This window comes from Jaculus jaculus, chromosome 14 (genome assembly GCF_020740685.1).
Source record: "Jaculus jaculus isolate mJacJac1 chromosome 14, mJacJac1.mat.Y.cur, whole genome shotgun sequence".
NCBI classification, from domain to species: domain Eukaryota; kingdom Metazoa; phylum Chordata; class Mammalia; order Rodentia; family Dipodidae; genus Jaculus; species Jaculus jaculus.
The window spans coordinates 16,946,746-16,971,134 of NC_059115.1; the positions used below are offsets into that span (position 1 = coordinate 16,946,746).

The 24,389-nt window shown below is 40.7% G+C and overlaps 1 protein-coding gene across 1 annotated transcript in view; it reads left to right on the plus strand.

Annotated features, from left to right (window-relative positions):
* The first annotated feature begins 16,099 nt into the window (after positions 1-16,099).
* LOC123454690 (zinc finger protein 829-like) overlaps positions 16,100-24,389 on the plus strand; it is a 49,761-nt gene continuing 41,471 nt past the window's right edge. The window contains exons 1-3 of the mRNA XM_045133515.1: positions 16,100-16,295; positions 18,455-18,643; positions 22,892-23,035. Coding sequence (XP_044989450.1) covers positions 16,228-16,295; positions 18,455-18,643; positions 22,892-23,035 — 401 coding nt within the window. The 5' untranslated portion in view covers positions 16,100-16,227. The remainder of the gene's footprint in view (positions 16,296-18,454; positions 18,644-22,891; positions 23,036-24,389) is intronic.

Here is a 24,389-nt window from a genome sequence, read left to right on the forward strand (position 1 = left end):
TAAAGCTTACTACTTGGCTGTGGCTTGTGAGTTCATTGTTATAAAGTAAAATCTGACACCACAGAAAGATACAAATGTCTAACTATGTACTTGACACGATCCCTATGGATATGTGTTTCATCTCCCATGTTCCCAAGCAGAGTCCTGTGGCTCTGAGTACTATGATCTGGCACTGAACCTGGCAGAATGGATAACAAGGACCCAGGAAGAAGATTCATAGCATTCTCCCAAACTCTTGTTGGAATATTGGTAAATTTCTCTCTCCATTTTCAATACATCTTTCCTTATTTTGCTCCATGTAGAATAAGATCCACTGATTTTTTTTTTTTTTTTTTTTTGGTTTTTCGAGGCAGGGTCTCTGGCTCAGGCTGACCTGGAATTCACTATGTAGTCTCAGGGTGGCCTAGAACTCACGGCGATCCTCCTACCTCTGCCTCCCGAGTGCTGGGATTAAAGGCGTGCGCCACCACGCCCGGCTTAAGATCCACTGATTTGATTGTGAAGCACCTAATGGTTGCCTACATGGGCATCCTGTGTGAGAGAGTTTCCTGCACAGTGGGAGAATTTGGTTTGAAATGTTTCCTTAGTAATCTTGGATGAAATTTAGTTTAAAAAATCAGAAAAGGTGTACCATTGGCTACCCTTTTGCTCTGACTACCTTTTAGACTTCTTTAATTCCTTGCAAAACTCAATGCCCTCCTTTGACTTATCCATCATCAAACATTTGAATTTTAAAAAATTAAAGAAAACCCTCAACCATTACATTCAACATTGGAATAAAAGACAGGTGGCCTATATTATGACTCCAGCTGTGCAAATAATAAGTTTTGCCTGAAGAATAAATCATTTAATTTCATTAAGTCTAATTTCTTCATCAGTAACCTAAGAATTATAACTGCCCCTCCCATTTTACATAATTATTGTGAGAAATAGTTGAAAATGGAGCATGACCCTGAATGAAGACCTTTTCCCTCTCTCCTGATAATTGCCACCTCACTCAGTTATTATTCTTGTTTTTTAAATTTTTTCATTGAGCACACATTTATGATGTTCTGATTGCATGCCAAGTCTCAAGCACACAAGGTCTCATGAGAGGCTGGCATCTCAGCAGAATGTGGCACCCTTGTATGAGGGGTACCCAAATTTGGGGGAGCACGTGCTTCTGTCTAGGAGACCAGAGTGACCTGAAACAGACCCAAAACCCATTCACGTAGTGGACCTGCATCTCATTTTCATTCTGTCTCAGTCACTTGCTGTCATTTCACTTTCCTTCCAGGTTCTCTGACAGAACTTGCTCTTTGCCCCAGGGCCAAGCAGCAGACTCAGTCTACACGGACTGTGTGCTCCTCCCAATCCCTCAACTTGTTCTGGGTGGCACAGAAATTTTTCAATAATCACAATGCCGTCATTACAGATAAGGCCCTTGATACAGCTCTCTCTGTAGTGATCTTCTTGTCATCATCCCTGTACCTGGCCCTCATGGCCAGCACAGTTCCACCTCTTCCAAGGCTTTTTGTCAGCCTTCTCTGTGAGTTGGCAACTTCCACTGAATTTCTGTTTTTGCTTTCATTAACCAGAGCTTCCTGCAAAACAAACACACACAGACACAGTCTCTCTCTTTCTCTCTCTCTGTCTCTCTCATGTGGACATGAAAGAAAGAAAAAAATCAGGAGAGCAGGGATGGAGGACGGGTGAAGGAAGGAAAGAAGGAAAAGGGATGGGGAGGGAACTGAGGGAGAAGGGAAGGAGGGAGGAAAAGGAGGAATGAAAAAAGAAAAAGGAAAGAAAAAGGAACTTCTCAAATACAAGGTGAGCTCAGAATTTAAATAGAAGGTGACTTCAATCCCAACTTAGATATATTGCAACCTTGGCAGGCCATGTTAGGGAAATGAGTCTTGAGTCTGTCTGTGCAGGAGTCACCTGTGCAGAGCAAGGGATGCCATAGTTCTCCAGCTACCCAGCAGTGCAGCCATAGCCTCACTGAAAAGTCATTTGGTCCACTATGAATTCTTGCTCTTCTGATGTCATGTGTATGAACATCACTGAATCTTTCCCTGACCCACACTTCGCCGCCCCTCCTTCACCTGGAAGCTCTGTGTCCTTTGCCCTCTCACTTGGCCACATCCTCTGTGTCTTGAAGGCTCAGCTGAAATTGGCTAACTAGTAAACTTTTCAAGGAAAACTAAATCTGTATGTCAGGCCTTCATCCAAATTCTTATCTTGACTATATTTAAAGTCCTCTATTTTACTATTTTGAATTACATCTGATACAGGGGTAAAATTACTTTGGTAGTTGTAATAGGAAAATTCAGCATTTTTCATAAAATATGCCTTTGTGTAACAGATTGTGTAATGTTAACAAATATTGAATTTTGTAAAACGATAGACCAGTAAGAGTGAAGAAGAGACAAAGAAAAGACAAAGTGAGAATTGAAGTCTGAGAAGTGCTTTGGGGGAGCTAAATGGAAGGAATGGGAGTTAACTAGCAAGAGTCCTAAGAAAATTTGCTAAAATGACATTTATTTTTCATGTTATTCAATATTTTGGTTACAAGAGTATATTGATAGATCAAAACCATCAAACTGTATGCTTAAAATCTGTATGGATTGTTATGTATGATCATATCTCATTAAAAAAATGAAATCGATATCCTTATACAAAACCTCAAAAAACCTTGGCTAGTAAGAACATGATGTATGATGTAACCATGGCTAGTGAGGACATGAAGCGTGATGGTCATGACAGCTAGTGAAGACATGGAGTATAATATAACCATGGCTAGTGAGGACATGAAGAGGGACACACACGCGGAGCTTTGGAAAGCAATTAGCAAATCCAGTCACAAACACAGCAGGGCCTCAGCCACTGTCCACAGGTGTCTCCAGCAGAGTTACTGTTACATCTGAAAGTGAGGACACACATACTGCATTGCTCATCCTGGAGGAAGCCAAATGTCTCTCAGCAGCACTGATATGTGAGAGGGTGTATCTATTCAATGGACCATGATGGAACATTTAAATGAATCCATAGACATGAATAATCTTAAAATTAATAATGCTGAAATGAGACAGCCTGTTGCTGAATTGTAGTGCTTCTAAGAAAATATAAAAACATGAAGTAATACACATTGATATTTAGGCAATATATATATATTTTTAAAATTTTTATTTATTTATTTGAGAGCGACAGACACAGAGAGAAAGACAGATAGAGGAAGAGAGAGAATGGGCGCGCCAAGGCTTCCAGCCTCTGCAAACGAACTCCAGACGCGTGCGCCCCCTTGTGCATCTGGCTAACGTGGGACCTGGGGAACCGAGCCTCGAACCGGGGTCCTTAGGCTTCACAGGCAAGCGCTTAACCGCTAAGCCATCTCTCCAGCCCTAGGCAATATATTTTAAGAGCAGAATAAGAATTAAATCAGGAATGAGGACACAGCTTATGATACTTGATCTCCTTCATACAAGGCTAAAGTAAATATGCTCACCAGACAAATGGACAAGGTTTCTAGGTTTATGATATGTATACAGGAAGCCCCAAAGAATCACATCAGGTAGAAAAGTCCCTAGGGTTTAGAGATGCAATCTGTAAAATGAAGTGATTAGATCAGGAAATCACCAGTAGCCTCCAGAAAAGAGACACCATAGCTTTCATGAGGCAAGCCAGGCAAGCTGTTCTCTCTATCACAGGAAGATGGCATCAATTCAAATTCAAGAAGGACTACTATAAAGTTCCAGTATCAAGACTGTGTATTGAAATAAGAGTAACAATGTAGGGGCTGGGGAGATGATTCAGTGGGTAAAGTGCTTGCTTTCAAGTATCAGCTTGAAGACCCAAGATCAGATCCCCATGTTACATGTAAAAGTCAGATGTGGTAACGTATACTTGCAATTTCAGGGGTACACATTCAAAAGTAAGGGTGCAAAGTTACATGTATATCAGTGTCATAGAGCTGAGTTTCCAGAAATGAACCCTGGTACTAATGGTCAACCTATTTCAACAAGGACACCAAGACCATTTGGTGGAGAGAGTTTTTCAACAAATGGTATAAGGATTACTGGATACTCACATGCAGAAGAATGAAGGTGAATCAACATTCACCAAAAATAAATAAATGAATAACAAATTTAAAAAAACCTCAAAATAGACCACAGACTAACTAGTAGGGATAAAACTAAAATTCTTGTCTAAGGGGAACTATAATGGATTTGGAATAGCCCATCTTTTCTTAGTTATGATACTGTATCAGTTGCCTCCTCATTGCAGAGACAAAATACCCAAAGAAAATCATTTTAAGGGCTGGAGATATGGCTTAGTGGTTAAACGCTTGCCTGTGAAGCCTAAGGGCCCTGGTTCAAGGCTCCGTTCCCCAGGACCCATGTTATCCAGATGCACAAGGGGGCGCACGCATCTGGAGTTCGTTTGCAGTGGCTGGAAGGCCTGGCGCGCCCATTCTCTACCCCCCACCCCCCGCCTCTTTCTCTGTCTGTTGCTCTTAAATAAATAAATAAAAATAACAAAAGAAAAAACCACTTTGGAAAGCAATATAGAGACTCTTGAAAAAGCTGACTATAGAGATACCAACAGACCCAGTTATACCCTTACTGGGCATCTACCCTAAAACCTTCAAACCACAGGCCAGAGAGATTTGCTCAACCATGTTTGTAGCGGCTCAATTCATAACAGCTAAGAGCTGGAATCAACCCAGATGTCCATCACTAGAAGAATGGATAACTAAGATGTGGTATATCTACACAATGGAATTCTATACAGCAGTAAGAAAAAATGACACAAAGAAATTTGAGGAAAAATGGTTGAACCTGGAACAGATCATTCTCAGTGAACTTACCCAATCACAGAAAAAAAATCGACACATAGTCCCACTCATCCACAACACCTAACCTGAATCTATCCAAGATACTTTACATACCCAGCAAGCATCTCATGGTCTAGACACTAGGATGGATGGGGAGGGAGGGGAGGGCATCGAAGGGGTGGGAAACACTAACCTAGACCCAAATGGCAATGGTACCATAAAATTCTACTTCCTAAAAGGCAGACCAAATGGCTGAACCTTCACTAGACCCTTACAGGAAACACCTGAACCACAAGACACTGGAGAGGGTAGGATCAAGACTAACCTAAATCTTCTACATCTTCCCTCCCTCCCTCTCCCCCTCCCGCCCTCTCTCTCCTCTCTAACTCTTGTATATTTGTTATTTTTTTCCTCATTTTCTTAGTGGGCACTGACCTGTAACCCCCACTACCAGCATGGGGCTATCATCCACAATGAGCTTTTGATCAGAGAAACCCACAGGGTTTCCTAAAAGAATGGCAGACTTCTGTCAGAGTACTTGATGACCCACCAAAAGTCAGTGGTAAGACCCTATTGCTGAAGGCTCCACACGCAACTGACATGTAAAATGGAACGGCATGGCTGGAAGTCAGGAGAGAGTCAGTCCCCAGACAGTCAGCATATCTAGTGCCAGAAGGTGCTACATGGGCCACTGGGGGAAATGACCAATATCTGTTCAAGCAACGCATGGTCGAACCTACTTAGCAACAAATAACCTGTTGTGATGTCTACACAAGTGCAATAGTGGCACACAGCCATGGTGAGGAACCAATTGCTCTTGATTTGGCTAACTGATCCCCTCAGTGGTACGGGACCCATATCTGGAACTGGAAAACAAGTCAGAACCATATCCAAACATAAGCCCACTCTCCAATATCAAGCTACCATCAATCATGGGGTACAAGAGGGCCTACACCTATTAAACACTCTATTAAAAAAGTAAGTGTTATCTCAATTTTCTGGGTGCTAACTTACTCTCTATTGGAGGATCTGCTTCTCTTTTTCAGATAGATGCAGATCCTAAGGAGAGAGCTGCCCCATCATACCTCAAAAGGGGCCCGATTGAAACTAAGGAAAATTGGCAAAACAAACAAGGGTGCTGTTTTCCTGATGAACCGGATACCAACACAAAGGGGAAGGAGACCAACACAGAGAAAAATCATCTACAAAATCAGAGAGCCAGAGCCTCAGAGGCCCCCAACACCTCAGAACTGAAGCAGACCAAAAATGAACCCAACATGGCTCAGGGAAATTTTGCGGAAGAGGGGGCAGAAAGAATGTCAGAGTCATATGTTGAGTCATGATATGCAGAGACATTTATCTTACTAATAACTGTGGGCTAACTCCACAATGCACGACCCACTTACATCAACAAGGAGGGGCCATTGGGAGGGGATAGGTCATGGATGAGGCAAAACAATGGTACCAAACTGCCTGTATTTGCTGAAAACTAATAAATTAAAAAAAAAAGAAAATCATTTTAAGGGTGGAAGGATTTATTTCTTCTTAGAGTTCCAGATTTTAGCTCGTCATAGCAGGGAATGCTTAGTGGCAGGATCTGATCACATTTGGTTCTGCATTGAGGAAGCAGAGCAGTGAATGCTGTGCTCAGCTCTCTCCTTTATATATAATTCAGGACCTCATGGAATAGTGCTGCTCACAGTTAAGGTTGATCTCCACACTTCAATTAATCTCATCAAAATAGTTACCAGCATGTCTAGAGGCTAACCTAATTGAGATAATGGCTGACAGGTGACTCTAGGTCTTGTGAAGTTGACCATCAATATAAACTATCACAATCACCCAATGCAAAACAGAAAAAAAAAAGATTAAATTAATTTTCATTAGAATTTAGTATTTTTATATTTATTTATTTATTTGACAGAGAGAGAGAGAATGGGCATGCCAGGGCCTCCAGTCACTGCAAATGAACTCCATACACATGCGTCCCCTTGTGCATCTGACTAACATGGGTCCTGGGGAATTGAACCTGGGTCCTTTGGCTTTTTAGGCAGATGCCTTAACCATTAAGCCATCCCTCCAGCCCTTCATTAGAATTTAAAACTTTTGTGTTTAACAGACACCATCAAGAAAGTGAAGACAACATTGAAAATCAGGTTTTTATCTAATATTGTATAAATATTTGTGTCTCAGCAATTACAATCCTAATTTTTAAAACTGGCACATTAGTTAAATAGATATTGCTCAAATTAAAATTTAGCATGGGGCTGGAAAAGTGCCTTAGCGGTTAAGCGCTTGCATGTGAAGCATAGGACCTCGGTTTGAGGCTCAATTCCCCAGGACCCACGTTATCCAGATGTACAAGGGGGCACATGCATCTGGAGTTTGTTTGCAGTGGCTGGTGGCTCTGACATGCCATTCTCTCTCTCTCTGTCTGCCTCCTTCTCTCTATCTACCTCCCTCAAACAAATAAATAAAAATAAAAAATAAACAAAAAATGTAGCATGAATTTTATGCAAATAAATAAGCCTGTGGGGCTGGAGAGATAGCTTAGTAGTTAAGGTGTTTGTCTGCAAAACAAAAGGATTCCAGTTTGATTCTCCAGGACCCTCATAAGCCAGATGCACAAGGGGGCACATGCATCTGGAATTTGTTTGCAGCGGCTAGAGGCCCTGACATACCTATTCTCTCTCTCTCTCTCTCTTTCTGTCAAATAAATAAATAAATGCAAAATATTTAAAAATAATAAGCCTGTGAAAAAATATTCAACATTCTTTGTCACTAGGGATATGAAAATTTAGAAAACCCGAAGTGAGATACTATTACTATGTGTAATCAAAAACTAGGAGATGTTGTGAGTGGTGAGGACAACTTGGAGCCCTCAAATATACTGGCAGGAATATAAATTTAGGGAACTCTGGGAAACATATTGGCGAGTCTTCAAGAAGTTAAATATAGGATTACCCTATGAGTCAGCAATTCCATTCCTGAATATGTTCTCAAAAGGATTGATGATATGAGATAGAGGGATTACCCAATGGCTAAAGGCACTTATTTGTAAAGCATGACGGCCTAGGTTCAGTTCCCCAATACATGCATAAAAGCAGATGCACAAAATAGTACATGTGTTTACAATTTGTTTGAAGTAGTATAAGGCACTTCCATGCCCATATTCATTCTCTTTCTCACTCTCACTCTCCCCTACTAAATGATTTTTTTAAATTGAAGATATATGTCCACACTAACACTTGGACACTATGGTTCATCATAATCCTATGTACCATATCCAGAGTTGGGGCAACCCAAAAATGTCTACCAAGTATTGAGTGGATAAACAAATCTGTTATGGCATATGGAGAAATACCATTTATCCATCAAAATAGTTGAATGATGAAACATACAATATTGATAAACACTAAAAGTATTGGGTTTATTGGAAGCTACACATAGTTATTATCATCTGAATTCGTCTTTCCATCCAAATTTGGCATCTGAAATCCTGAACCCTACAGTGATGTATTGTAATAGGTGATAGGAACCCTGTGATGTTATTAAGTAATGCATGTGAGTGAGATTAGAACCCTCACAAGAAAAGGTCTTAGAGTCTGCTTGCCCTTTCCACCATGAGAGTGCACAACAAACATGTGTGCCTGACGTGAGCAAGGAAATGTGTTCCCATATACCAGATCTGACTTCGCAGACTCTGGAATCGAGGAGTGAATGACTGTCTGCGTAGGCTGCACAGGTGTATTTTGTAATAGCAGCGCCTATGAAGTAATACAGTCACACATGACAGGATTCTTCTTATATGAAAAGGCTACAGTTCATAAACCCATTTTAAAAATAAACTAGAGCAGCTTCCGGCCACCTCAGCGGGAAGCGGAGACGCCACCAGCTGGCTCCCGGGGGCTCGGGAGGCGGGTGGCTGCGGCCGGGCATCCTCGCGCGGCGGCCGGGAAGACGGGCTTGCTCACGGCGATCACGGGCTTGCTGGCCGCCTCCGTGCAGGACGCGCAGTCCGGCCGGGACCTTCAACAGTATCAGAGTCAGGCTAAACAGCTGGTTCGGAATCGAATGAGCAGTCCCCTACCAGATGTGCCTTGGAAGCAGGAGCCGTGACTTTCCACCGCATTATTGAGCAGGGATGTGTTACTTGGTTCTGTGTGAAGCTCCCGAAGAAGCTGGCTTGTGCCTACCTAGAAGACTTGCACTCAGAATTTGATGAACAGCAATGGGAGGAAAGTGCCCACTGTGTCTAGACCCTATTCCTTCATTGAGTTTGATGCCTTCATTCGGAAAACCAAGAAAAACTAGATTGATAGTGGGGCTCGGAGGAACCTGGGCTCCATCAACACTGAGTCGCAGGATGTGCAGAGGATCATGGTGGCCAGCATGGAAGAAGTGCTGCAGCGGGGAGACGCGCTCTCGGCCTGGGATTCAAAGGCTAACAATCTGTCCTGTTTATCCAAGAAATACCGCCAGGATGCAAAACTTGGAAACGCGCTCTACTTACGCCAAGCTCGCAGCGGTCTCTGTGTTTCTCATCATGTTATGTGCGCTTCTGGTGGCTGTGAGGTAGTGAGCTGGTCACTGGTGAGGGCCATGCTCCAACCCAGCAGGTGTGTGTTTCCAGGAAGCGGAGCTCACAGGGATGTATATTAGAACCCAAGTGGAACTTCTGCTTCTTAACCCCTTGCAAGAGAAGACAAGCTCTGAAAATGAAAGATTGCACCTCAGTTAATGGAGCTTAACCCTGTGTGGAAGCCTCTTTGGGGGGAGGGCAGAGGCTTTCTGTGGGTGCTAAGCCATGTGTATTAGGGAACAGTAGGTTGTTTTATTTGTTCATTTTTTTCTTCATAGTACATTTTATTTTAAACAGCACTAACTGTAGCACTGTCTCATGAAGCCATCAGTGAGATTTAAGGTAGTCAACCTGTGCTAGAAAATTCTGAAATCCCTTCAAAGAAGGCAGCCTTTTGGGAAGTTTTTGACTTTAATCAACATTACTTCTGTTGGTGACATTTGTGACTTTCTGTAGTCTGAATGTTTGATGGCCTTTCAAATAAGACTGCAAGTATGTGAAAGTTCATTGCTATGCTGGACAGATCTTGTCTGTTGGCCCCTGTAGGAAGTTAACCTTTGTTATTTTCCTTTTTTTTTTTTTTTTTTTTTTGCTTTTATTGCTTATTGCACAATTGCTTTAGGATTAAGTGAATTATATTAAGATCCCTTGAAATTATATAGCACTCCTTGACTAAGAAGCTAATTTTTTTTTCTCATTTACTCCTTAAACAAAAGACCTAAGTTAGTTTGGAACGTTATTAGTTTGCGGTGTGTGGTTTATGATGTAAGAGCTAATACAGCATAAGATAGCCAGAGGCCCCAGGCTTGACGAGAAGCAAGGCTCGGCTCAGGCTCCAGCCTTGTCTTGCCCCTTACAACAGCCACTCTGTCCACCATAGTCTTCCCATTCTTTTGTTGCCTCTTGCCACAATTTGTTCACATTTTAAAAATTCCCCTGTCTGAGTAGTTTCATGTCCCATAAGTAACCTTCCAGGATACATTCAGATTTCAAAATGGAAAATGTTCAGCCATATAGTTAATTAAATTTATAATATTTGTAGATCAGCTATGAAACTAAATACACTTTATCTGAGAAAGTAAAAGTAAAATAAACTAGATGAGTGATTTTCAAGGAATAAGAGAAGGGAGGATTGAAAAGTGAATGCTACTGGATACAAGGTCCATTCAGATATAATCAAAATGAAGTGGTTTGGGTAGAAGAGATGGCTCAGCAGTTAAAGCACTGGCTTACAAGGCCTGACAGCCCAGGTTTGATTCCTGTAATGCCAGATGCACAAAGTACAGCATGTATCTGGAGTTTGTCTGCAATGACAAGAGAACTTGGTGCACCCCTCCATCCTTTCTCTCATTCTCTCTCACACTCTCTCTATCTGCTTACAAATAAGCAAATAAATACTTTTAAAAAATTAACTAGTTAAACTTGCAGCATGCTAAGACCAACTGAATTGCATGCCATGTGGGGCTGGGGAGATGGATCCATGGTTAAAGGTGCTTGATTATAAAGCCTGTCAGAGTGGGATTGATTCCCTTGCACCCACATAAAGCCAGATGCAGAAATTGGCAATTCACCTGGAGATTGTTTGCAATGGCAAGAAGCCCTGATGTATCCATACGTTTTCTCTCTCAAGTAAATAAATATACTGAATGAATAAAAGTCTATGTGCTAAATTATGTAATATCTCCATGAGCTTATATTTAAAGACTCATAGAAAATTTTAGTACACATATTTAGGTTTTAGAAAGAATAACTTTGTTGGGCTGGAGAGATGGCTTAGCTGTTAACATGCTTGCCTATGAAGGCTAAGGACCGAGGTTCAATTCCCCAGTACCCACATGTGGTGGTTTGATTCAGGTGTCCCCCATAAACTTAGGTGTTGCGAATGCTAGCTCCCCAGCTGATGGATATTTGGGAATTAATGCCTCCTGGAGGGAGTGTATTGTTGGGGGCGGGCTTATGGGCTTTATAGCCAGTTTTCCCATGCCAGTGTTTGGCACACCTTCCTGTTGCTGTGGTCCATCTTATGTTGGCCAGGGGGTGATGTCCACCCTCTGCTCATGCCATTGTTTTCCCCTGCCATCGTAGAGCTTCCCCTCGAGCCTGTAAGCCAAGTAAACCTCTTTTTCCCAGAAGCTGCTCTTGGTTGGGTGATTTCTACCAGCAATGCGAACCGGACTGCAACACCACATAAGCCAGATGCACAAGGCACATGTGTCTGGAGTTCCTTTGCATTGGCTAGAGGCCCTGGCACACTCATTCTTTCTCTCTGTCTCTCCTCTTTCTCTCTCTCAAATAAATAAATAAATCGGTTTTTTTTTTTTAAAGAGAATAACCTGACTATCTAATCACTAGGACTGGAATTTTATTGAAAATCAAGAAAATAAGTGAGGCCATTGTTAAAGGACATTTTTAGAAGACAGTGACAGGCTGTCTTGACGTCTGGCTGTACGTGAGTACTGAGGAATCAAACCTGGGACATTATGCTTTGCAAGCAAAGGCCTTCATCACTAAGCCATCTGTCCAGCCCCCTCATTTGAAGTTTTATATTTATTTTTAAACATACTTGGTTATATATAGTTTAAATTTATAATTGCCATTATAATGATAAAAAATAAGTAAGCCCAGGAATAAAGCCTGGTATCAATCATGTTTTTTTTCATATGATAAGATTTTGTAATATCTGAAAAATGTGATCCACACCAAGCCCTACACTCTGCAAAAATAAAACCACAAACAGAGCACTTGAGGTCATTTGTTTTACTGTTGCATAGTTCTGATGATTAAAAGCTAAAGTTTTATTGTTAAGTTATGTTTTTTGTAGACTTTATTGAGTGATAATTATACATAGGGAAATATCAAATTTGCTTCCTTTTATTTAAACTTTCAATTATAGCAGGAGAAAAACCATCATGGTTTCTGCTAGTATACATGTGTCTTTTGCTTCATAAATATTTACTTATTCATTTATATTTATTTATTTGCAAGGAGAGAGAGGGAGTGGGGAATGGAAGCACTTGAACCTCTTGTTGCTACAAAAAACTCCAGATGCATGCACCACTTTGTGCATCTGGCTTTATGTGGGTACTAGAGATTTGAAGCCTTTGCAAGGAAGCACCTTTAACCACTGAGCAATCTCTCCAGCCTCAAATATTTTATATAGATATTTTTATATAATTGTTTGCTTTGGGTACAATAATATTGTATGCATTCACTCTTTTTTTCCTTTCCCACTTAAATAGTTCCAACTTATTCAGTCTTGCTTACAAGATGCTTTTTGACCTCTCTCAACATTCTAATTACCTTTATTGGCAAATTCTTGGGTGATTTTCTTTTCAAATGTGATGCTTTGAGATACACATGTAGAAAATGGAGACTTTCATTTAATGTAATCTGCAATAATAAGTAGGATTTTATTAAACTCATTAGCGTATCAGATTCAGAGGGAAGAAGTATAAAAATATATGACACTTATTGCTTGCTTTCAAAGAATTTTATTTATTTGCTTATTTATTTATTTGTAAGGGGAGAAGGAGGTAGAGGGGGAGACATGGGTAGGACAAGGCCTCTCACCACTGTAAACACACTCCAGATACACGTTCCAGTTTACATCTGGCTTTATGGGGGTACTGGAGAATCAAACATTGGCCATCTGGGTTTGTAGCAAGCATGTTTAATCATGGAGCCATCACTTCAGCCCAAGAATTTTAAATCTAATTGTAAATGATGACTTAAACTTAAGATCATAAATGTCATAAATATAAGTATTACAGGAGCTCCTTGGGTTCAGAACCAGTGTTCCAAAGTTATCATTGGAAGTTGCTTGGCTGTAACTGTAATCTTGAAAGCCACAGCATGTCTTAATAATGAAAGAAAAATTGGAGAAAGCTAGGTTCTTTTAGGCACTTCCAGTTAGAAATTGAGGCCCAGAGAGAACAAATGCCACCTTGTCTTGGCATGAATGGACCTCTTGGCAGGAAAGGAAATCCTGCCTGATTGGGACTCATTTACAAAAGCCACAGTGCCCCTTGCTGCCCAGAGTCTAGCATGCTACCTAGATAGGAAGCCTTCACTACACAGGTGGCCTGGCCCTGAAGCCTTCCCCTTCAAATGTGCAAACCAGTCTGGTGTTCTCCTTTACATAAATACATTTTCTGATCAACTATAAAGACCTGTCCATGCTGTTTTCATTTTCTCTCTTTGGCTCTCCTTTCTTTGGTCACAGGGATACATGTGATTCATCCACTTCCCAACAGCCTGGCTGGGTGGGGAGAGAGCAGAGTATTGTTTCTTGGCCTGGGTAATTTTCTGTTTGCCTCTGCTTGAGGGATAACTTCTCACTTTAATTACATGTATGATTTTCCTCTGGTCTCTGAATTTACCACATGTATATTTCCTTTATGCTCTAGATCTATCATATGGTTGATTTCTCTAAACTCTGGGCCTGCTGCCTGTGTAATTTCTCTAAACTTGGGGTAATCATGGGTGTAACTCTATTTACTACTCATTTCTCATCTAAAATTGTTGGTCTCTGCTTTGATATTTTCTCTCTGCTATTCTTCCTTAAGCCACCACCATTTGTCCTCTTATACTTTCTTGTATGGGGAAACTCAGGGCAGATGCTGTTTGCCTCTTCTAAATTTCCCTACATAAACACCAATGCTCTACATTCCACATGATTGTGGCTCTGCCCCAGCCGTTGCTCTGATATCAATCTCATGTTTTTTTTCCACATGAGTGCATGTTCCCTACTTTCTATATGCTTAGGACTGTTGTAGCCCTCTTCATAGGTCCCAATTTCCCTTAAATAAGTCCCCCAATTTGTGATTATTTTTTCCCCTAAATAAACTTAATTCATAATTTACCCTTCTTAAGTTATTTTTATCAATTCTTTGTTAAAAACAGGACAGGACCCAAAGTTGAGGTTCATAAATTTGGGGGACCCTACCTGAACTCCTTAATTCTGCATCAATAATACTCAGTGTGTAGCAAGTCCCAGACCAGAAATGAACAGAAGACCACCCGAATAAAAATTACAAAGGAGAGAAGGAGAGCCTTTATTAAGCCAGCTTGCGAATGTTTCCTCACAGCAAGGAGGCAAGCAGCCCCTCGTCCTACTATTAATTACAGTGAATTTTTAAAGGCAAAAATCACATTCCCTTCCAATGACCTACTCCTCACTCTTCAATCCACTCCCCCCTCCCATTATGTTTTCCAAGAGTAACCAAGCACAGTTTACAAAAGCAGAATTTGGGCAGAATCAGCACCAGATAAAGGCAAGACCAAACACCAGATGAAGCTCTTGCAGAGTACCAGACCACCTTGACCTCAGGTCAAGACTAACATCAGGTGTCCTTACTGGAATCATGCCCTCAGGCTTGTAATTAATGACCTGTATTAATCATTATTCTTTTATAGCCCCTGGAGAATGTCAAGGTGGCTGACTGGCCTAAGATGACTTCCCTTCCGTGCAAAAGCACAGAAGATCCAAAGTATTAGTGGTGTCAAAATCAAAAGCCAGATTTCTTTGTTCTTTTGCTTGTCCTTTCCCTAGTATGTAGAGCAGAAGGAAGCTGTTGGCTGTTATGCCCAGTTCTCAGCACCTCCAGTGACCACCAAGGAGAAACAAACACTATGCAAGGGCAAGGAGCTTTATTTCAGGCTTAAGCTCAGGCTCTTGACTTCAATGCAGTGGATCAGTACAAGAGCCAAGTAATGGGAGCTTAGAGTTTTTATAGGGATTTTGAACTTAGAAGAAGGAGATGGGTACATGCTTGGTTGATTTAAACAGTGTACTCTTCTGATTGGCTTAGGACTTGGGGGCAAAGTTGGCAGGCTAGGGCTAGGGGAATTGAACTTATCTATGACTACAGCAATGTATGGCTTAATCAGTTTCCAGTAACTGTTAAACCCACCCTTACCAGATAATAAAAACTTAGAACTTGCCGGGAAACAGAAACTTAGGCCTATTGAGGACTTTGAAGCCTGTCATGGTGTCCATCTGGTTCCTGAGTCCTTCATTGGCTTGAAATAGGCAATTAGTGAGCAAATCTATTTTTCAAATTGTCACTCAATTTTAAATTGAGCAAAATTGTAAATTTTATATTCCTTCTCTATTTGGCCTGCAACTAATGAAAGCCTTGGCTTTAAAAAAATTTTTTTGTTATTATTATTTTTTAAATTTTTTTTTAGTTTTTGGAGGTAGGGTCTTGCTCTGGCCCAGGCTGACCTGTTATTTACTATGCAATCTCAGGCTGGCCTCAAACTCATGGCAATCCTCCTACCTTTGCCCCCAGAGTGCTGGGATTAAAGGCGTGCACCACCACGCCCGGTGGACACATTATTTTTATTACTGATTTATTTTAATTTTTCTAAGCAGGGTATCACTCTAGCTCCGGCTGACCAGGGACTCACTCTGTAGCCCCAGGCTGACCTCGAACTGACACTAATCCTACCTCAGTCTCCCCAATGCTGGGACTAAAGCTGTAGTTTTTTAGCCTAATTTTCTTTCTGTTTTCCTTTAGCTACAAATGAAACGCAAAAATTACAAAACAATAACAACCGTGGAGACAGGAAGACCGGAATGTAACCGGATAGGTTGTATTTCCGGGCTCCTTTATGGTGGGCGCAGTTGGCACATGCGCACCAGCGACTTACTGGCGGCCTGCTCCGCGCGTTTGCCTGTGCTCCCCACAGGAATCCGTAGTTTGCGAGCGGCGGCGGCGGCGGAACCGGAAGCGGCTGCATTTTGGAGCTCACCCCGTTGGTTCCGGGCGCCTCTCTTGTTGTAGCCTGTGCAGATGGGTTTGTGGGTTTTGTGCTGGGGGAGCGGGCCATGGGGGAAGCGGAGCAGATTCACTACGTCTGCAGCTGTGACCTGGACGTCAACGTGCAGCTGAAGATGTAAGAGGAGCCGGGCACCGGGCGGGGTGGCGGGGCGGCGGGCCGTGACCGCAGAGCAGACGCACGGCCAGCGGGCGGCCCGGCGCTTCCTCCTGAGGAGTCGCTGCGGTCTCCTTGTTCCCACGAAGTCAAGCCCGGGAGACCTTTTCCCGCCAGGGAAACTGGGAGAGCTTCAGCACGGGGCTGGAGGGCAGTCTGCGACCGCGGGCCCTGAGAGAACCTTCGGGAAACTTGACCGAGTGAAGGAAGACTGAGATGTTGGGGGGAGCGAGTGAGAAGCAAGGCGTATTGCAGTAAGACCTCTGATCAAGAGTACGACATCTTGAAATGAGAAGAATGTCCCAAATAATGACAGGGCATAGAGTAGGAAGTATGTCTTGTAGTATGGTGAGCTGAGGATGTGTCTTCTTGGTAGAGAGCTTTCCTGAGTGTGAGGGTCCGGGTTCAGTCCTCAGTTCCATAGAAGTGATTGCATAGACCTATCATCAAAGTATTGCAAATTATTAACCGCAGCATAATTCATAACCAGTAAGCACTGTGTACATTTAGACCATATTAGCAAGTACATGCCAGTTCAGGAGCTGTGTGCATGCCACACAGTGTGGTAAGCGCTGTCTGGCAGAGGACAAGTACAGCGTGTACCAAGGTGCCTTGCAAGGTGGAAATAATGGAACAGCAACATCTTAAGTTTTTTTTTTTCATGTGTTAATACAATGTTCTTTGAAGTAGTGGTACAGAGTTAAGTCTGGCTCCCATGATGACAATAATAATAATGGAGAAAAAAGGGTTTCTCAAAATAATCACTTCAAAACGGGTTAGAACATTTGAATAGGAGGGGAGGCTACTCTTCCTGGTAGAAGCGTTTTGTTGGGAAGGTTTAGTGTTAGAACATTGACCAGGGCTGGCTCTGGAGGCTGGGATCACCAAAATTGACAAGAGCCTTTTGTTGATCGAGACTTGGCAGAGTCCCACATTGAGAAAGAGATCCTGTGTGCTACACTTTCCTGGTGGAGTGAGTTTCTACCGCTTGTTCCTGTTTTTCTGTGTATTTATTTTGGGCATCTACTCAGATTGAAAGTTCCCCAGACCTGTTTACATGGTCTTAAGACTGATTTATGGAAAGAAAATTGACTTTGCCTTTCTTGTTATGGTTTTTATTCACAGCTCCTTTATGTTTTGATTTTGGATATTGAGTTTGATCTCTCAATTTGGCTTCCTCGCTTATATGGTAAAAGAAATTAAGAAAGAGAATATAAATTCCTGGAATCTGTTGTATTCTTGGTGGTCTAGAAATATTTTTGCCTTCTTAGTAGTGCCTTGGCATCTCATATGACTTATGATGTTCTAGGTTTTAATTTTAAGAAATATTCAGATAGTATATGTATATTGTATAAAAAAAACCCACAAAAATAATATCCAGGTGAAAGTAAGGTTTCCTTCCCTCAAGCAGTGACTCAGTCTTTTCTGTGTATCAATATCTGTCTATATATGTATATATGTGTATGTGTGTGTATGTATCTATCTATTAATTGTTTGAGGGTGGGGACAGAGAGGGTGTTTGGTCACACCGGAGCTGCCTGCCACTGCAAATGAACTCCAGTTGCATGTACCATTTTGTGCATTTGGCTTTATGTGGGTCCTGGGGAATCAAATCCAACCTGTCAGGCTTTGTAACCAAACATATTATATACCTTGCTTTACATATCCTTCTGCCTGCTATATTAAGTACTTGTTTAAAGAATTGGTGAATAGTGGTCATTGTGAAATGAATAACATGAAACTATGGACTGGAAAGTGTGACTTTCAGAAAGTAGATCAAGTGCATGTCCATACCACCCTTAACTCACCTGATCTTGGAAACTAAGCAGGGCCAGCCCTGGTTAGTACCCGGATGGGAGAAAGTAGGTCAGAGTGACTGACAGGGTTTAAAATTAAGAAGCCCAAAGAAATGAAATATGTTGCTAATGGAGAAAGAATAATCTTAGGAATGTTAGGGTTTTCAGAGAACCTTATATATAAGAGTAACTTTTAGGTCTAGGAAAATGTCCTTTAGACAGTATGCAATTACTTTGACAGACATAAACTTTTCTTCGTGTCTTTTAAATATGTGTTTATATGTCTTAAAAATGTGTGTCTACAGCATTATTTTTGTGTTTCAGAGGGAGTTTGGAAGGGAAGAGAGAACAGAAGAACTACAGAGCTGTCCTAGAAGACCCAGTGCTAAAGTTTTCAGGGTTGTACCAAGAGACATGCTCTGACCTCTATGTTACATGTCAGGTTTTTGCAGAAGGGAACCCTCTGGCGTTGCCAGTGAGAACATCCTACAAGGTCTTTAGTACCAGGTGGAAGTAAGTACATTCCATACTGTTCTTCCATGCTTTTATTGATGGTGCAAGTAGGGGCAGTGTGGTAGGGATTACAGAGGAGCTCCTTCTTCATAGACTTGTAGGCATGGATTTGATAGCTCAGAGTAGGATCATACTTCACCGTGTTGCTCGTGTGCCTTACTCACTGGTCTGGCTAGACTAGCTAGCTGGTGAAACTCAAGGTTTCCCTGTTTCTGACTCTCCAGCACTGGGATTTCAGGTGTGCATCACCACAGCTGGCATTTCATGTGGTAGCTCAGGATCTGAACTCAGGTTCCCATGATTGATGCCAAGCACTTGACCAACTGAGCCATCTTCCCAACCCCTGGGCTCTCTAGTTTTCCATCAGTCTATAGATTTAATAATCTGAGATATCAAACCCTTTATCCAAACTTTATGACTAAGTAGACCATTGTCATATCTTCAGTGTGATTTCTAGTGTCTGCTATTTTCCAAATGAAACTTTACCTTTTGGTCATGGTGTGTTTGTGCATTTGCATATGTATTAGATCATTGCTGCGATGTGGGGTAATGAACATGAACTTGTGTTTTTCTAGAGCAGTATTTTGGACTCTTGATTGAACCTGATTCACAGTCTTTTTGTGTCAAATATGTATAGATGTATTTGTATTTAGTACATTTTATTTGGAAAGTTTAACTCTGTAAACATAGAGGATCGTATAAGCAACTTGTAAGTCTATCATCTATTTACTAGCCAATTACTAATTTAGGTCCAATTTTATAGTTCTGTCTTTATTTTGAAACAAAGCACAAACATCTTTCATTTCTCTAATATAGAGCATAACTATAGTGCCATCATTATACCTAAAACAGTTGACCAGAATTTCTTAACTTGGAGTATGTTTAGATCTAGAAAGTCAACATTTATGGGGAATCTCACTTTTCTTGGTAAGGAGAATTTCATTTTCTGTTCCATGTTGCTGCCAAAATGGGAATTAGAACTAAAGCAAGTTTGTCTTCCCATGTTTGCCAACTTGTTTTATGTTTGTGCTTGAAAAGTGAATTTTTTGAATTTATACATTTCAAGTTTGAAAACTGCCCCCCCCCCCAAGGATAGGGTCTCACTCTAGCCCAGGCTGACCTGCAATTCACTATGTAGTCTCGGGCTAGTTTTAATTTTTTTTATTTTCACAATTTTTATTAACATTTTCCATAATTATAAAAAATATCCCATGGTAATACCTCCCCTCCTGCCGCACTTTCCCCTTTGAAATTCCATTCTTCATCATATTCCAGCTAGTTTTTAACTCTCTGCGATTCTCCTACCTCTGTCTCCTCAGTGCTGGGATTAAAGGTGTGGGCCACCACACCTGGCAAAAACTTCGTAATATATACTTGGAAATGAATAAAATGTATCTTTAAAACAAAGGATATAAGTAAGACAGCTGTAGAAAATGGATTGAGAAAACAGCTTATTTTGAGTATGAAGGCATGCTTTTAAAAGATATAGTCTGAAGTTAAAACATTTCAGATTTTGTACAGTCTGTTCTTAGTGTTTGAGTTTTTTCGAAGCAGGGTGTCACTCCAGCTTCGGTTCATGTGGAGCTCATTCTGTAGCGCAGGCTGTCCTTGAACTCATGATGATCTGCCCACCTCAGCCTCCTGAGGGCTGGGACTAAAGGCGGGCACCATCACACCTGGTTCTTGTTCTTAGTATTTTATAGTTGAATTCATTGCTAATTCATTGAAACAAAAATTACTCTCCTAATGTGAATGGACAGACATTATACCCTCCCATCATTTGTTTTAAGTAGCTGCTCACCAGAAGTATTCTGTAAACTGTCGAAAAGGTTATTCTGTAAAAGAATCTCTTATTATTTGAATTTTCCCATTTCCTTGAATTAGATATTTAGGAGTTGTATGAGATCCCAGATTACCTAAATCTATCTGGTAGTGTCTTGTGTGAGTTCTAATAACGAGGAATTTGGTCCCAGTTTATCCACGTCTTCCCTATGTAGCCTATTCTGTTGTGTCCTACAATCAAAGATCAAACCATGTACTTCCTTTAATCATATTTGGTGTAAATTTTCAAATTCTCATTTTTCTGTACTATAAATGAAGGTTTATATTTATGGTCTTATGGCAGATGGTTTATTTATTTATTTTTTTTAGATGTTAGGTATTGAACCCAGGGCTGTGTGCATGCTGGGAAAACACTCAACCATTGAGCTACATCCCAGCCCCTTAAATCTTAAAAAAAAAAAAAAAGTTTACATTCTATTATTGTTGCATAAACATCTGATATGACTTTAGAGGGGCATATAACAGTGTAACTTAATTTAAGAATCATAAGGTTAGGGTTAAAGTATTATGTCAGTGTAGTGATGTCCATGGGTGGCAGTGTCCACATGGGTCTTCCACTAGAGTCAGAGTGTAAGGGATGGAAGCGATGGCAGGTGGGGAATGCAGGTTCCAAGTGCACAGCTCACTGGTCTGAGTAGATCTTCTCGTATGTTTTTTAGTGTTGAGCAATCTTCAAATCCTTTAGCTGAAGGATCGTTTTCTTTAAGAAAACTCATGCAGAATCTTAGCGTGTGAAACTGTAAGGACTTACTTTGACTTATAGATTTCTTAGCCCAGGGATTGAGGTGGATGATCAACCACTTGGGTCATGGGTATTGTCTCCCAGAATCTAAAGGACAGGAAGTGTGGTGAGAAACATCACAGTTTAATTTGGATATCATCATTGACTTTCCCTTTGGCTTTATTTTATGGTAGTGAACCTTCTGGTTTTAGCAGTTTCTTTCCTGCTTTTGCTCTATGCTCGTAGTTACTAAGTGCATTGACTGGCTCAAACTTAACTGTAGAAACAGTGGATCTCTTAAGGTGCATTTTGATTAAGAACTTAGTAAAAGAAAAAGAATATTTGTCTTGTCCTCAAAATTGATGTCCATTTCTACTTTTCCTGGAGTTTCTTAAATTTCCATAGTACCTACAAATTGTTGTTTTGCTTAAATTTTTGAATATTCTGTTCATTGTCTTAGGGTTACTCATGTATTTGGTTTAGAGTAATATGATCCCCTTTGGCAATACTTTTGAGGAAATAGAAATGGAATTGTATGTCTTCTAGGTACCAGTTCATGTATGGTTTGCATGATATTCTTTGGGGCTATTAAAAGCCATCTGTTGCTTAAAAGAGTGGAAATTATGAAATGAATCCATAGGAAGAAAAGAAAGGAAGAAAAAATTGAGAGAGGTGATTACTAAGTAAAAACTTTCAATTGCTCGATGATGAGCAAGCAGTCATTAATGAATTAATCTGAAGAGACATCTGTGTTAATGAAATAATGAGATGTAAAAGAATCTTCCAGTGTGAGAGATTTGCAGGTTGGTAACTTCTGTGTGTTATGAAGGTGGCTTATGAAGGTCACAGATGAATCACTTTGACTTTGTAAATTTTGGTTGCTTTGGGTTAGGAGTGCATTAGTATGTTATTATTCATTATGATTATATGAAGTGACTATTTTCATAACGTCCCATTGTGTCCTGGAGAGTAAAGAAGATGACTGAGAGATGGGGAGATAGTTCAGAGGTTAAAGGTACCTGCTTGTAAAGCCTGCTGGCTCAGGTTTTATTTCTGAGTATCTATGTAATGCCCGATGCACAAGGTAGCCCATGCATCTGGAGTTCATTTTTCGTGACAGAGTTCTTGGCACACCCACACACATGCATTTTCTTTCTCTCTGCTTGCAAATAAATCAGTAAAAAAAATTTTTAAAAGAAAATGACTCTTTGGTTAAAAAGTTTTAACATATTGAAGTATATTCTCAGGTTTATTTATTATGTATTTTTTGCCATTCTATTTCCTTGTGTCTTAGTGGAAATGTCAGTTATTCTTTAATTTTCTCTCTTTCTCCACCCCAGTTCCCTTTCTTTCGTTTTGAGAGGAGGTAACCTCATTGTACCCTAGGGCAACAAACTCACAATGTTTCCCAAGCTACCCTCAAACACGTAAATCCTCCTGCCTCTTGACCTCCTAAGTACTGAGATTAGAGGTATGTGCCATTGTGCTGGTTTGAGTTTCTTCATTTTAAAGGATTTAAAAGTGGTATTTTTCAGAGCAACAAAGTTCATGCCTTCTGTATGCTTGAATTAACATTCCACATTGCTTTTTGAAGTACTACCTTATCATTGGGAAACTTGTCTTTGTGTGGTTGGCTGATTGAGAAGCAAGATGTGTATGTGTTAATCTTGGCTTTATTTCCATAGCTGGAATGAATGGCTAGAACTACCTGTGAAATACCCTGACCTGCCCAGAAATGCCCAGGTGGCCCTGACTGTATGGCGTGTATATGGACCAGGAAGATCAGTGCCGGTGGGAGGGACAACTGTCTCCCTGTTTGATAGATATGGGTAAGCAAGTAACAGTTCTGCTTTCTGGGGTGCTGTAGCTTTGTGGGTCTTTACTTTCTTGGAGAGCTTTGATAGCACTGCCTGCTTCTCCCAAGAAATCCAGGGTGGTGCATAGGATTTGGTTGTTTTTGAGATCAGATGGATTTCCTATTGGAGGTGAAGCCGAGTTGGTTAAGGAGCCCAGTTTATAGTTCCCCACTGTTAGTGCCTGCTGATGTATGTGATCTCTGTTAGGAAACAGAAGTCACAGAACTGGAACCTTACTGTGGGGGTGGGGAGAGTCTGTCTTGTATGATCACTGATTTGTTGTGGTTTTTCTACTTTGTCATAATGATGGCAAAAAGGACAAAAGCCTGCCTGAAAAGCATTTCTTTGCTAATGGTAGTGACGGTAATAAACAAGATAACTATTTTTAAAAGTATTAATAATGAATATTTGTGGTTATAATAAATCCATAGTCTGAAAGGATATTTTCTCATCATTTCTTTCTCCTGTACAAAGGGATGCATGTATTGTTAGAGAACTGGTGAGAGGCTATTATTCTTCCTACACTTACAGGTTGGGTTTTTTTTCTAAACAGTTTGTTTCTGCTTCAGGAACCAGTCTACTTAGTGGCATTGACATACTCTCTGGTTGCAGTTCACATAGAATGCATTGGTATCCTACTAAGCCTGCAAATATGATGAGTTCTTGTTTGTTTGTTTTTAAGCTTTGTTATGAACTTTTGCATTGAAATATTTTTGGGGCTGACTTTTTTCTTTCCAGTGTTCAAAAAGTCCCCATGTGATTGGTAAGAACCCCTTCAGTTGGTCAGGCCCGAGGTCACTTCCAACACTACAGTAGCTATCATTGCTAGCTTCAAGTTTCATTGTGATTCTACCTGCCTGGTTGATATCAGTTATCTTAATTTTGACCCATTTTAAAGTTGAAAAATGTTAATTTTTACATCACTAAATATAAATGAGAATTACTATATTTTAATATATTTTGATGTATTTCTTTCCCGTATTTTTGGTGTCCTCTGCCCATTTTTATAGGCAAGCACCTTAATCTCTGAGTCATCTCTCCAGCCCTATCCTTTGCCCATTTTTATAGAGATAAACTTCACATACATAAAAGTCATCTTTTTTTCCTTTCTTTTTATTTTTTGTGTTTTTCGAGTTAGGGTCTCACTCTAGTCGAGGCTGACCTGGAATTCACTGTGTAGTCTATGGGTGTCCTCGAACTCTTGGCGATCCTCCTACCTCTGACTCCCGAGTGCTGGGATTAAAGGCGTGCACCACCATACTGGCTAGTCATCTTTATTTTTGAGTGATGTTGTCAGTACTGAATGGATAAGCCTTGAAGCATTCAG